At 39.2% G+C, this 15752-nt stretch overlaps 1 protein-coding gene across 50 annotated transcripts in view; it reads left to right on the forward strand.

The window, feature by feature from the left end:
- LOC122518963 (Down syndrome cell adhesion molecule-like protein Dscam2) overlaps window positions 1-15752 on the forward strand; it is a 67824-nt gene that overhangs the window by 35179 nt on the left and 16893 nt on the right. For 19 of the 50 annotated variants that reach the window (XM_043638134.1, XM_043638205.1, XM_043638266.1 and 16 more), the window contains 4 exons: window positions 4366-4802; window positions 4883-5139; window positions 5593-5905; window positions 8574-8867. In XM_043638134.1, the coding sequence (XP_043494069.1) occupies window positions 4366-4802; window positions 4883-5139; window positions 5593-5905; window positions 8574-8867 (1301 nt within the window). Of the gene's footprint in view, window positions 1-427; window positions 555-1488; window positions 1610-4365; window positions 4803-4882; window positions 5140-5592; window positions 5906-7366; window positions 7655-8041; window positions 8336-8573; window positions 8868-9344; window positions 9633-10379; window positions 10698-11028; window positions 11314-11545; window positions 11837-12077; window positions 12366-12662; window positions 12951-13221; window positions 13510-13805; window positions 14094-14434; window positions 14726-15208; window positions 15500-15752 lie in introns of all 50 variants that reach the window. The other 31 variants (XM_043638194.1, XM_043638125.1, XM_043638211.1 and 28 more) reach the window with 15 other exon arrangements.

Below are 15752 nucleotides of genomic sequence, written 5' to 3' on the forward strand. Positions count from 1 at the left end.
GTTTGTATTTTTGGATATCCGATAGGAGAGAGAGAGAGAGAGAGAGGGTGGAGAGGAGAGGAAGGGAGAGAATAAATGTCTTCTTTAGATTCTTTTTCCGAATAAAATTGAAAAAGATAGCTGTGAGTGATAGACATGAAAGTGGGATTTTTGTACATTTTGATTTTTAGAACCAATCGGAAGTAGTCCTCCTCGATTGCCACCTAGATCAAAATTCGACGGAATGATGAAAATTCAGGGACAGGCTGTGACGTTGCTCTGCGAGGCTCAGGGTAGTCCGTTACCTTTATACAGGTGAGCAACGGTAGAGAATAGGATAATCTTTAGAATACCTTGTTTTTGAAATCGTGTGCCGTGCATCGACGACTTTTTAATGGAATAACAGTTGAATCATTTTTGGAAAGAAATATTCGTTAAAAAATTACAGAACCGCGTGGTAGCGTTCGGCCAAATGTCAAGGATAAGGATGTCAATTTCATGAAAAGAATCATCTCTATGAACGATATGATTGGTCTCGTGTGTCCAGTACAAGGCTTCCCATCACCCGCATTCAGGTACAAAATAAAAATCTAGAAAAAAGAGATAAATCCAACGAGAAAAGTTCGAGCATCGATCGTAATTGAATTGATTAGAGATTGAATAAAAATTCGATAAAGTCGTGTCTTTGAATCGACCTTGCTTGCAGAACCAACCGGCAATGTCTCACCACGCATTGCTGGTGAACGTTATGAGGGCGGCAAGCTGGTCGATGTTCCAAAGATGACGACAGCGGCGTTGGATTGCGCGACTCAGGGATTTCCTGTCCCAGTGACAAGGTAGTATCTACCGCTACCGAGTTAAAGATAGAGATACGTTTCTCCTTTGAGTATTCTACGTGACTATTTCAGAGGGTACCACCAAGATAGCACCGCGTTCCTCGGGCAGGAAATACGAGGGATGGGAAGTGGTATCTTGTTCTCAGGGTCAGAACGTTGCTTTCAGTCACTCGCTTCAGGGATATCCTGTACCTTCGACAAGGTAGTCCTATCTCTCTCTCTCTCTCTTTTTTTTTCTTTCTCTAAATCGTTCCTTGTATTCCTTATATAGTCCTCTTTCCCCAAATCCTTTTTTTGTCTCTCGTTGTCGTCGTTCTTCCGTCGTGAGTCAATCAAAATAAAAAAAAAATATAAAAATAAATAAAAAGGAAAACAAAAATAAATGTATTTCGAGTCGTTTAGACACTGTCCTTCTTCAAATCGAAAGGTGAGTAATCGCATGCAAAGATATTGAATTATAAATCAAAACTCTCAAACAAAATGGACAAGTAGTCTGATGAACCGATGGGTAGGTACAGATCTTTTCTTCTTTTTATCATAAAAAAAGACGAGAATAAAGACATTAATAATAAATTAAAGAGTCGACGACCGGTCTATCGAGAGGCTACCTCGATGGATCGCGAGCGAGGACGAGCTAGCTCTCTTTTCTATGCTCATTGCATTATCCTTTCAGAACCATCCGGTCGCACTGCCCCAAAGGGGACTGGAGACGGTCTTAATAAGTACCGCGGGGTAGAGGGCGAGTCTCTGGCTCTGGCGTGTGCGGCACAAGGCTTTCCTGCCCCGATAACTAGGTACACACCTCCGATAGTTTTCTTCCCTCTCTTTCTTTATTCAGACTTTCTCTTTCTCTCTCATTTTCTCTACTTTTTATTTTTTCTTTCTTTTTACCTTCCCTTCATTAGTCTTTTATTCTCCTTTCCTTCAAGGAATCCCTTTTTCTCTTTCAAAATTTTTCCTTACCCTCTACCCCGTGTCGGGTGGCGGTACCACAAGAGGATCGATTAAAAAAAAAAAAGACATAGAAAAAGTGCGATTAATAAAAAAATTGTTTCTTACAAATTAGAAACAAACTCAAAGTATTAACAAGAATCTATATATCGACAAGTTCGCGAAAAGGGAGAAAAAAGGTTGGGTTTTAGATAGTATTGTTTGAATAAATACTAGAGAAATAAAATCTTACTAGTCTAGTTTCTTTTTCTACTTCTTCACAGTGAACCGTATCCTCTGTTATATAACAGGACGGTTTTTGGAATTTTTTTTTTGTAAATATCCATTATATCTTAAATTTGACAATTTTGATGTGATCGATAATAGATAAAGAAACATAAAGTTTTAATAATTATACAAAACCGAAAGAGTTGCCAGATGAAAATAAAAAAAAGTTGTAATGATATATGATAGAAAAAAAAAGAAATAAAAGAAAAGAAGAAAGATAAAAAGAGAAAGGGTAGATGGATGGATGGAAGGAAGGAAGGAAGGAAAGAAAGACGTAAGATAATGAATTGACACAATGTATGTTCGTCATTCGGGGTGAGCCAATCGGACGTGTTGGTTTTCAGTGCCAACTGGATCCTCGCGGCGCAACTCCGAGATAGGTGACAGAAGCTATAGCGCGACTTCGAAAAGGATGCGGACCCTCTTCTCCTTTGGTAACCTCGGTGCTGATACGGGTGGACCGAGTGGGTGTCACCCGATCATTTGGGGCGATCAATGTTGCCTTGCACCTCTACACACCTCCAATAAGTCCCACGATATCTGGCTGGTAAGTCCTCGCCACCTTCGTGCCTCCGTTCACCCATTCTTATTGCTCATTCCCTTTGGCGTCACGCAAAACCTCTCTTCGTTTCACTCTCTCTTTCTCTCTCTCTCTCTCTTTCTCTCTCTCTCTATCTTTCTCTCTCTTTCTTTCTCTCGTTCTCTCACTCACTCGTTCACTCTCTCATTCTTAATTTGTCGAGCAACGAAGAAACCAGATATAGTATGAAATAAAGAAAAGAAAAAATAATACTTTTCGTAGTCATTATTTTATAAAAACGTTTCCGTCGCGATTTTGATCAAGTCTCTGAGTTGTTAACCGAAAAATCGAAATGCTTTTGTCGACATTCTTCTTTGACAAAAAAATAAACTTCAGATATCCAACCTTACCTCGTGTGTTCGTTCTCTTTCTCCTTTCTTTCGATATCACGGAACAATTTCGTGTATTCTTAATCATTATTATTTCTTGCACGAAAGTATCCCCTTTGATACCATTCTATTTAAGTATTATGCGAATAATTCTCTTTTTTCAATGATGTGAGAACGAGCAGTGATCAGTTACATCGGAAGAATGATTATATGGCACAATTTTACAATTCTTTCTTACCATTGTATAAATTCTACAACCATTAACATTAAAAAATATTATGTCGTTAAAAGCGAACGATTGTTCTATTACATAGCACAGTTTATACAGAGTGTTCGATTTGTTTCTTCCATCAGCTGACTGAATATGTTTCCATCGTTCCCGTTTTTCTATGGTTTCGTTGTTTTATTCTTCTTTTTTTATCTTTGAGGTATTCTAGCCGCAAGTCAGAATATCGATAATTGATAAACGTTGATGGTTACGTTGCATATCGATTAAAATTTCACAAAAAAAAAATAGAAAGAAAGAGAAAAAAGAAGGCAAGAGATAATATGCAGCTATCCTTTCGCACTTGCTTTCACGCTTATATCGTTTCTCTCTTTCTCTCTCTCTCTCTCTCTCTCTTTCTCATTTTTCTCCATTGGACATTACATACACACAGCGTACACTTAACATATACACGTATATACACGTTTACATAGATAATATACGTAGATACGTATATACAGTGTTGGTTCGGTGCACACACCCACTCGTTTTCCCTTTGCCTTCGTTGTACGTGTTTATTTCCATGCACATAGACCTTTTTTCTATTGTGTCGTATTTGTCACTACTGTTGTACCCTTTTCTCCTTCCAACTTCCAACAGCCTATTTTGCTTCGTGATTGTTACATTTCACTAGCTTCTCAAAACGTTTCTCTACGACTTATATGAAAGTAGATAGAGTTTCGCGTATCGTGATACACGCGCCACTGATTCGATGTTAAAAAAAGAAAAAAAGAACTAAGAAAAAAAGAAAATCGAAAAAAAGAGAAAGATAAATTGGAAGCCCGTGCCCAGAGACGCCCGAAGCCCTTCTATATTATAAGAAAAAGAAAATACTAGAGAATGGAGCAAATGGATAGACTCTTTTTCAAGCTTTAAATCAACTTTATTGTATTACTTGGGTCATACATTTTATTTAAGTTGATTGTTAGATCAACGTTATCGTAATAATATTTTATAATTACGTTATTACTAAAATCTTATGATCAAAGTTTGAAATTTATTTTTTAAATACCATTTGCTCCAACTCATTTTAATTCACATAAGATAAAATCCACAGTATCAATTTCGTATACTTGGGTTGATAGTTTTAAAAGATTTGAGCTTAGTTGGATCGAATGCTGACACGTGAATCGATCGTTTGTTATCCTTTGCTTGCAGATGGTACAAGTTTATCGAAGGTTCATCCCGTCGTCAACCTGTTCAGCTGAATGATCGTGTTCGTCAGGTTAGCGGTACTCTGATCATTCGTGAGGCTCGCGTTGAAGATTCTGGCAAATATCTTTGCATCGTTAACAATTCCGTTGGTGGTGAAAGCGTGGAAACTGTTTTGACCGTTACTGCACCGCTTGCCGCTGAAATCGAACCTAGCACCCAGACAATTGATTTTGGAAGACCAGCTACCTTCACTTGCAACGTTAGAGGCAATCCGATTAAGACGATCTCATGGTTGAAAGATGGAAAGCCACTTGGACTTGAAGAACCAGTACTCAGGATTGAAAGTGTTAAGAAGGAAGATAAGGGAATGTATCAATGTTTCGTTAGAAATGACCAAGAAAGTGCTCAAGCTACCGCTGAACTGAAACTTGGTGGAAGATGTAAGTTTGCTCTATAAAATAGAAAAACCTTGTAAAGAAATAAATATTGCATTTGTATAAACATTGTTTGCTTTTGATAGTCGAACCACCACAGATCCGTCAAGCTTTTGGTGAGGAGACTCTTCAACCCGGACCCAGCATGTTCTTAAAGTGTGTTGCCAGTGGAAATCCTACACCTGAAATCACCTGGGAACTTGATGGAAAACGGTTATCCAACACGGAAAGAGGACAAGTAGGACAATACGTTACGGTCAACGGTGATGTCGTCTCTCATTTGAACATCTCTAGCATTCATACCAACGATGGAGGTCTTTACAAGTGTATTGCTGCATCAAAGGTATAAAAATACTATTTTTTTATCTTCATCTTTAAATGAACTTGACAGATCTTATTCATTAGGCATAATCCTATACTTTATATGGTGAACCATATAAGGAATGATTATCTCCGAGACTACTTGAGATATTAAGAAATCTTTTTGGATCTTTACGTGTAGTATCAAAATCTAAATGTGTGCGTGTGTGTGTTCATGTTACTTGTGAAACAAATGAATAGATTAATGTGAAATTAATACTAAAAATATGTTTACAACAAAAATTTTTTATTTAAATTCGATTTGACATTTGACTTTGAAATAATGGGATTTATAACAATGAAAATAGTCATGTATGTACAGGAAATAATAAAAAAGTGTTATAGTCATTGACGTGAATTATAAAATATCAGTTTTTCTTACTGAGAAAAAGCTTCGATTGAAGAAGTGCTTATTTTCTATCATGCTTATTTATAGGTTGGCTCTGCTGAACATTCTGCTCGTCTCAATGTTTATGGCTTACCATTTATTCGTCACATGGACAAGAAAGCTATCGTCGCTGGTGAAACTCTACGTGTTACTTGCCCGGTTGCTGGTTATCCCATCGAAAGCATTGTCTGGGAACGTGATACTAGAGTACTTCCCATCAACAGAAAGCAAAAGGTCTTCCCCAATGGCACCCTTATCATTGAAAACGTCGAACGAATGAGCGATCAGGCTACGTACACGTGTGTTGCCAGAAATGCACAAGGATACAGCGCTCGAGGAACATTGGAAGTTCAAGTTATGGGTAAGTTTCAAATATTCATTTATTTTCTTTCATCGTGGATTGTATGATATCTTCGTTTTTATATAAATTCATATTCTAAATTTATTCAATCGTAATATAGAAATATATACGATTTTTATAGTAATTTTTTCAAGTACTTTTTCAAGTATTATAATATAATACTTGAAAATATTTTTTAAAATTAAAGTGTTGTGGTATTAAAACTATGTTTGTAATATTGACGGTAATTTGTTCAAATTTACAATACAGTCGTTAACCTTTTAAGTGGAGAACAGTAAATACGTAAAATAATAATTTGCGCTTTACGCAATTATTAACTTCATCCCAAATATACAGAGTGTCTTGTAACTGGTAATACAAGCGAGCAGAGGGTGATTCTACATTTTGACTTTGTTTTCAAGGAAAATAAGTTTAATTAAAATCGTACTCGACAAATTTCAAAAACAATTATGCTTGTTTTTCATGTAGAATCACCCCCTGCTTGTTTAAACCACCAATTATAGAATACCCTGTATATTCCTCAATAAAAAAAAAACTACTAATATATCGAATTAATATTTACCTGCGTTATTTTAATAGTATCTCGAGTAAGTTCGTTATCTTCAGTTAAAAGGTTAAAGAGAATTTGAAATAATAATAATTAATTATATTTTTAAAAATTATCGATTTTCGCGTATAACTCGATTGAAATGTTTAATTTAAAACCTTAGATGTAATAACATTATATTGCAGGACTCAAAAGGATATAATTTATGTTATGTGTATCGATCGTGTTGAAAGAGCAAACAAAAAAATTTTTCTTTCAGCTAGCATTCGTACGATAGACGCCAGTTTCAGTCGAGAAAACATATTGGCAGATTCGATTACATTGTCGTTTTGTTACCCTACGTCGCCGATTATTTAATTTAAAAATATATTTTGTCGATCATTCCGTGAATCTCGTGTGCATAAAAGATTGTACGTGGTTACGTTATATATATACATATATCGATGAGGACGCGGATAGCAAAGCTCCGTTAAAGATATTGCAGACTCTATAATTAAAAGGCGAGACAAAAGCGTGCCGCACCCAAGGAGTCTTTCGTTGGAAGTTGGTATGGCGGTGGCCGACATGTGATCGTAAGAAATTAAATAGATACACATCTTCTTGATTAAAATTTCTCTCTTTTTTTCTTTTTCTCTCTTCGCGACTTAACCAAACAAAAAGTAAAAAAGAAAAAGCAAAAAGCAAAAAAGTATCGTGCGTTATGATGTATTTTTTGTTCAGGATTTTTACATTTTGGATCGATAATGTAATTGCAATGAGTCGCGCATTATTAATGTATCAACTTAAGAAATAGAAAAAAAGAAATAGAAGAAAAAATAAAATAGTTAAAATTATGTTATTTTAAAAACGAGCTTACTTAAACGCGTACGCGATCTGATCATACATACATCCATACATCGATCCTCAAACCTCAGTGCCACCCACGATACAAGAGTTCGCGTTCATGAAGCTACCAATGAACGCCGGAGAGTTCGCGAATCTGCAATGTATCGTGCCGACTGGCGATCTGCCTCTGAACATACGTTGGAGCTACCCCGGAGAAGAGATGGGCGGTTCTTCCGGCGTGCTCGCAAAGAAGGTCGCGGATCGCGTTAGCATGCTTATGATCTCCGTCATCACCGCGAAGCACGCGGGAGAGTACGTTTGCACCGCTGAAAACGCGGCTGGGACGGCCTCCTACTCGACCGCTCTCACCGTCAATGGTTCGGGACTATGATTTCTCAGCCTAGACAGCTCCTTTTTTTATTATAATCTTTTTTTATATTTTTCTTCTTCTTCGTCTTCTTATTGAAATTTATTTTTTAATTTTTTAATTTCTTTAAAAATTTTTTTTTAATTTTTTTTTATTTTTTTATTTTTTCTATGCACAGTTACTTCCGCAGCGTGCACAGTAGGTACCCTTGTCCTTTCTCTTGTTCTTTATTCCTTATGCTCCATCGATCGCTTTCCACTTAATATGTCTGGACATTTTACCAGCTACCTTTTTGAGCCGTCTTCGTGAATCGAATTAAAATTGTAGTATTTATGTTACGGAATGTCAAAATACGAACGGTATAATTAAATCTGACTGATGTTGGACTTTTGTAAAGTCAGCCCGCAGCTTCTACCGATCGCATTCAATACCGAAGTTGCCAACTGGGGAGATTTTGTGTCGGTGCCTTGCTCGATACTGAAGGGCGATATGCCTATGGATATATCTTGGTCATTCAATGGTGTACCAATTGACACGTCAAAAGACACTGCTATCACGATATCAAAAATCAGCAATCATCTTAGTACACTGAGCATTGATAGCGTTTCGGCGAGACACGCCGGAGAATATGCCTGTTCCGCGTCAAATCTCGCCGGTGCCGTCAGTCGATCTGCGACCTTAACTGTAAACGGTACGACTCTCCCCATCTTTTTAAACATACTCTCTTTTCTTTCTTCTCTTCTTCTTATATCACCAAAAATAAATATCTATTCCCGTCCCAGGTTCCACAGCGTTGCGGCCATCATTCTTTTTCTTTATACCGCCATACCAAATTCCTCTTTAGCACTAGTAATCATGCGTTCACCGGTCTATATAGCCTACGGTGAACATTTCTGGCGTGACCAGACTCTTTCTATAGCTCTTTCCAGTTGCACCGCAAATCATACCCTTCGATTTTGGTGACGAACCCGCGAATTGGGGCGAGCTTGTATCGGTGACATGCTCGATAACGAAAGGCGATCAACCTCTCGACATATCTTGGGCCTTTAACGGGACACCTATCGACACTAGCCGCGGATCCGACGTGGTGATAGGAAGCACAAACAGGAAAAATAGCGTTTTGACTATTGAATCTGTCGCGGCTAGACACGCGGGAGAATACACCTGTTCCGCTTCGAATCGCGCTGGTGCTACATCTCACACGGCTCTTCTCACAGTAAATGGTATTTACGCGCGTGAACTCTCGTAAGAATGATCTCCGTCCCTAATAATTTACTTTCATCAATCATGCTTATCCTGCAACTTTTATCTTCACTACCTATCCAATGTTTCCGGTCGGATCAGATCACTTCACAGGAATTTTTTCTTTTTGTTTAACAATTATTTTTATTTAACGTTTCGATAAGCTTACTTGACAAATTTCTTTCTTAATTTTCATGATTTCCGTCTTTGATTTCTTTTTTTCCATGCATCTCTCTATCATACCGAACGTAGGTCTAATAAATGAGACATCGGAGACGTACGTAATCCGTGAATCAGACGCGAGAACCATCGCGTTCGGATTTGTGAAAAGTCAGCTGCTAACACGTACACGTTATCTACTTTTGATCATCATCATCATCATCATCAACATCATCATCCATTCCGAAATCTCTTTCTCATCGTACTCTTTCGTCCGTGCTGCCGTGTCGTTCGCGCAGTCGCACCGCAGATTCTTCAGTTCAGTTTTGGCGACACCTCTCTCAACTCCGGCGAGATGCTGTCTGTTGCTTGTACGATCGTCAAGGGTGACTTCCCGGTGACATTGAGATGGACATTCAACGACGTCCCTATAAACTCGTCCCAACACGATATTCATATCGTATCTAGTAAGAGGGTCAGCTTTTTGAACATCGACAATGTGGCTGCGAGACACGCTGGGACGTACAAGTGCATAGCGACCAATACAGCAGGCTCCGACAGTCACACGGCTATTCTCTCGGTGAACGGTACACCGCGCTTCCGTCAAAGATTTTGCTACTTTGCAAACACTTTTAGTATTTATCCTCTTGTAAACTTTTTTGTAATCCGCAGTAAATCTACATAGAGTACTAATTCTTTGTTGGAGGTCAGAGTACATATTATGCATAAGCGTATATATCTAAATCTGTGTACTGCTGTTGTCTTTACATTTACGTTCAAATTCACAACTGATTATTTTAAATTTGATAAAACGATTCTAATAGAATATATGAGACAACGGCAGGAAGAACGTAACACGATTCATCGTATGAGACGATGGCACGCGTTACTCGTTTTATTTTCTTCGTATCGCTTTATCATATATATATATATATATTTATATATATACTTACACACACATATGTATATATATATATATATATATATAATTTTTTTAATGTCTTGAATATTTAAACAAGCCTGGAATCTGCTGTCGTGTTTCCACGTTTTCCAACATCCCACAACTCCCTTCTTGCGGAAGCTTCTTTCGAGGTATCCATGGCTACATGCTAATGACGTAAATAGTACTTGAATATCGTGCTGCGTAGAGTGCACAGCTTTGAATATTCATAGACGTACGTACTACGACTACCAGCATTATCCCAAATGTCACTTTGTCCGTAAAATTCTCCGTTTTTGTAATCTGTAAAACCGTCCCCTTCTCTCTTCGACAGCTCCTACGCGTGTTTTCAGGATCTGGTCTGTTTTTTTCTGGAGTTTTTATCAATTTACAGTGGCACCACAGATCGGGCCCTTCTCGTTCGGCGACGAAGCCGCTAACGCGGGAGATATGGCGACCGTTCAGTGTGCCGTAATAAAAGGTGATTTGCCTGTTGACATTGTTTGGTCGTTGAACGGTCAGCCGATCGATGTTTCGGGCGCGCCGACGAATCAGAATTACGATCGTCAGGATATTATTGTGAACAGGAGCAACAAACGGGCCAGCACTTTGACGATCGATTCGGTAGCCGCAAGACACGCGGGTGAATATTCGTGTACTGCGAGCAACGCAGCCGGATCCGCCACGCACTCCTCGGTACTTACTGTTAACGGTACGATTTGCCTTTTTCCTGTAAACTTCGAAATCGATTAACTGGGTGGTTGGTCGGTCGACTCGATAGTTTTTATAGCTCATCTAACACTAGAGTGATGTGTGGTAACCGACACTGAGGAACGAGGACTTGTGTGGTGTAAAAAGAACAATGATCCCTTATCCTATACTAAAGATATTCCTTAGTCTACAACCAATTCTTACACATTCCTTTCGATAGGTTGCTTTTGACCGGATACTTAGTCGAGATCTTATTCACGATCATTATATCCTTGAACGATATCAGATCGTATAAAAAATAGACAGTATCGATCTCTGGGTATAATTGGCAGTATCGCCGAGGATTGCACCCTTTGAAATGGCCGACAAGGCTGTCAATTCAGGAGAATCGGTATCAGCTGTTTGCACCATCGTCAGCGGTGATTCTCCGCTCGAGATTACTTGGGCTTTAAATGGAATGCCGGTCGAGGAGAGCCAACGGATCTCTGTGACGACCACCAAGAGGAACAGTCTTTTATCGATCGATTCGGCGAGCCCTAGCCATGCCGGAACTTATACTTGTGTCGCTTCAAACGCAGCCGGAGCAACGACTTATTCCGCGGAATTAACCGTGAACGGTACTTTACCAAGATTAGATCAAGCGACTCAGCATAAGGAACGTCGACCTATCCAATTATCTTTCTTCCTTACTTTTTTCTATTTTTCCTTTTTTCTTCGTAGGGATTCTCTTTGGTGTCTTCCTTTTCCTCTTCCTTTTCGCTAGGCATATCTCACAATAAGGGCGCAAGGTACAAAATGAAACGAAATTGTAGTTGAGAAATATCGTGTGTTTGTTCACACTTATTCCAGTCTCACCAGAGATCGCTCCTTTCGATATCGCGGAAAAACCAGCGAACTGGGGAGACTCGATTTCCGTGATATGCGCCATCGTGAAGGGTGACGTGCCAATCGAGATCTCTTGGGCGCTGAACGGCGAGCCAATCGGTCCTGATCGCTCAGACATCAATATCTTAGCAACTACACGAAAAAATAGTATTCTCAGCATCGAGTCGGTCGCCGCGAGGCACGCAGGAGAGTATACTTGTTCAGCCTCTAACAAAGCTGGAGCAACGAGCCACTCCTCGACTCTGGTTGTTAATGGTACGAGAATTACCAAGTAGTCTTTGCATCCTCTTTTCATTGACCTACACATCTTTTTTCTTCCTATTTATCCAATAATTCACATCGCCCCACTGTTTTCATTGATCTACTATCGGATCGGTCTTCTCTTTGGTGTCGAAGCAACTTTTATGTATTAGAACGTCACAGGAGGAGCATTAACGATGACGAAGATTACATTATATTAATCATTTGAAAAAACTATTCTTTTTCCCTGATTTAGTTGCACCCGGGATAGCACCTTTCGTTATGAGCGAAACACCGTCGAACTGGGGCCAAACTGTTACCGCGACTTGCACGATTCTTCAAGGTGATCAGCCTGTTCAAATTGAATGGGCACTTAATGGCAAACCGATCTCTCACAATTATCCTGATATATCGATCGCAACCACCAAACGCGTTAGTCTGCTCACCATCGAAGCAGTAACTGCAAGTCACGCTGGCGAATATACTTGTGTCGCTAGTAATGTGGCTGGTGGAACGAGTTATACCGCGACATTAGCCGTTAACGGTACAATAACGTTTTCCGTTTATACGTTTCTGCTACTCGTATCTGCATGTCACGGATTAGTCCATCGTTCGACATTTCTCCTTCTTCCTTTTTTTATATTTTCATATTATCCTTTTCTAATCCTCTTTTTCCTTCTTATCCAATTATTAGGAAAACAAAAATGTTCATCTTTCTAATTATTGCAGGTTTGTTGATCGATTTTTAAGGAAGCACATGTCTTGTAGCGAAGGTTTAATCATTTTACGGATAAAGTTGAATAGTAGAAACAATATTTTTTATGACACTGTTTTATGATAGTCGCTCCGGTGATAATGTCTTTCGAAATGGGAGAAGGACCAACAAACTGGGGCCAAACCGTTACCGCAACTTGCACAATCCTTCAGGGTGACCAGCCTATCCAAATGGAATGGGCTCTCAATGGCAAGCCGATCTCTCACGATTATCCCGATATATCGATCGCAACTACCAAACGCGTCAGCCTGCTCACAATCGAGGCGGTCACGGCAAGTCACGCCGGCGAATATACTTGCATCGCTAGTAATATAGCTGGAGGAACGAGTTATACCGCGATATTAGCCGTTAACGGTACAAATACGTTTCGCTGCTCGTGTCTGCATGTCACGAATTAGTCCATCATTCGACAGTTTTCTTTTTCTTGTTCCTATTTTTTATAGATATTTATCCTTTCCTAATCCTTTTTCTCCTTTTTATCCATTTGTCACTTTAATAAAGATTTTGGTTCGTCTAGTTATTGCAGGTCTGTTGAGGAAGTAAATATTTTATATCGAACAATCAGTTACTTTGGGGTCAATCAAATAGTAAAAACGATATTTTTGATGTAACTTTTTCGTGATAGTCGCTCCGGGGATAATGCCATTCGTAATGGGAGAAGAACCAGCAAACTGGGGTCAAACCGTTACCGCGACTTGCACCATCCTCCAAGGTGATCAACCTGTACAAATCGAATGGGCTCTTAATGGCAAGCCGATCTCTCATGATTATCCTGATATATCGATCTCAATCACCAAACGTGTCAGCGTACTTATGATTGAAGCAGTTACTGCGAGTCACGCTGGCGAATATACTTGCATCGCCAGTAATGTGGCTGGTGGAACAAGTTATACCGCGACGTTGGCCGTTAATGGTACAATAACGTCTTCCGTCTATATATTATCGCTGTTCGTGTCTGCATGTCACGAATTAGTACATTTATTTCTTTATAGTCAGTTTCCTTTTTCCTTTTTTTATCTTTTCTAGTACTCTTCCTTTCTTAATCCTCTTTATCCTTTTTATCCACTTGTCACCGAAACAAATCTATCCACTTGTGACAGATTTGTGGATTATTCGTAAGAAAGCAGATATTGTATATTGGACATTCAATTACTTTGGGGTATATCGAATAGTAGAAACGATATTTTTGATATAACTTTTTCACGATAGTCGCTCCGGTAATAATGCCGTTCGAAATGGGAGAGGGACCAGCGAATTGGGGAGACACCGTAACTGCCACTTGCACCGTGCTGAAAGGCGATCGTCCTGTACAGATCGAATGGGCTCTCAACGGTGAACCGATTTCTCGCGATCGTTCGGACGTATGGATTAATACTAACGAACGCGTTAGTCTGCTCACAATCGATGCGGTTACAGAGAGACATGCCGGAGAGTATACTTGCATAGCCAGCAATGTTGCTGGTGGAACCAGTTATTCCGCATCTTTAGCTGTGAACGGTAGAACGATTTATGCGTTTCACTTAGTTTTTTCTAGTTTTCTGTAGCATCCATGCATGTACGGAATTGTTGTTGGCTGCATTCATTTCAGCGGATAAACAACACTAATGCGATCCTTTGTTCTATCCTTCACTTAACACGGTGGGATCGTTCGCTTTGGAGATGATGCTCTAACTATATATTCCGCAAAATAAAATTCTTTCAACAAATTCAGAATCGTTGATTCGTGTCAAGATGATTTAGGGTTTTTTTCTTCGATAGTTAATTTATAAAGAAACGTTAATCTTTCGTACCATTAATATGATTTTATATTAGATTCACAATTAACGTTGTCATTTTAGTGGTACCTCATATAGGTCCTTTCTCGATCAGTGACGGTCCTGCGAATTGGGGCGACATGGTCTCGGCAACGTGCTCCATCATGAAGGGCGATTTTCCCGTAAAGATTGTTTGGAAGTTTAATGACAAAACGATAGGCCCAGATGATTCAGATATTACGATAACGAAGATCAATAAACACATGAGCGCATTGAGCATCGAGTCGGTGACTGCAAGACACGCGGGCGAGTATACTTGCGTCGCCACGAACCGAGCTGGCAATGCCACTCATTCGACCATCCTGGCTGTTAACGGTACCAATCTTTTGAAAGCACGCTTGCACGATAATTAAATGTGTTTTGCACAGCACATACATACCTATCCATCATCCTGCCATAGGGCCTGATGTTTTTTTTATTTTATGATTATTTATACCGTTAAAATTTTTGCACTCGGTGGTATGGGATGACGAAATTCGAACTATTTCAATTTTGATATTTGAAAAATTGTATTGGTCTTTTTTAGAGAAACAAAATTTTTGTCCATCAACAACAAGCGTGCTCTATCAATCACCCACCCGTCCATTGTCCTATCATCGATTCAGATTTTGTTTTATCATGAGACTAATTATCCACTCTGAAATACTTTTCTGGAAATACTTTTCTGGACTCGAAAATACGCAACGAAGAAAATGAGACCATTTGGATAGAAACCTTAGTATTCGATGAATTTTATTTGATTTATTTAGAGAAAAATTTTGACTTGTTTTTCGATTGACGACAAGCATGTTCTATTAGTTGCACCGCAGATCTTTCCTTTTTCGTTTGGCGACGAACCGGTGAACTCGGGTGAGGCGATATCAGCTACATGCTCCATTCAAAAAGGAGACTTCCCGATGGACATTTCGTGGGCATTCAACGGCGAGCCAATAACCGACGAATATAGAGATCAGTTTATGATAACGAAGAGTAAACGTCTAAGTGTACTACAAATCGATGCCGTTGCCGCAAGACATGCGGGAGAATTTACTTGCACAGTGTCAAACAATGCCGGTGCTTCCAGTCACACGGCTGCTTTAGCCGTGAACGGTAATGCGCGTGCATGTCTTATACGGGCACGTCTCTATCTCTTTCCTTCTTTCTCTCTTTATCTCTTTTTCTCTATTTCTATTTCTCACTAGCAACCTTGGTTGACCTATCCGCAAAGATAAGAGAAGTTGTTCTCTTCCTTCCTTTCTTTCTTTCCTTCTTCTCTTTCTCTTTCCATTCCATGTTGTCGTAAATTTACGACAGTTCTATTTCTAAATCTATTCTCGGAGATGAAAGCTATTTTCTACATCAA

This window comes from Polistes fuscatus, unplaced genomic scaffold (genome assembly GCF_010416935.1).
Source record: "Polistes fuscatus isolate 324 unplaced genomic scaffold, CU_Pfus_HIC Scaffold1, whole genome shotgun sequence".
Classification (NCBI taxonomy): Eukaryota; Metazoa; Arthropoda; class Insecta; order Hymenoptera; family Vespidae; genus Polistes; species Polistes fuscatus.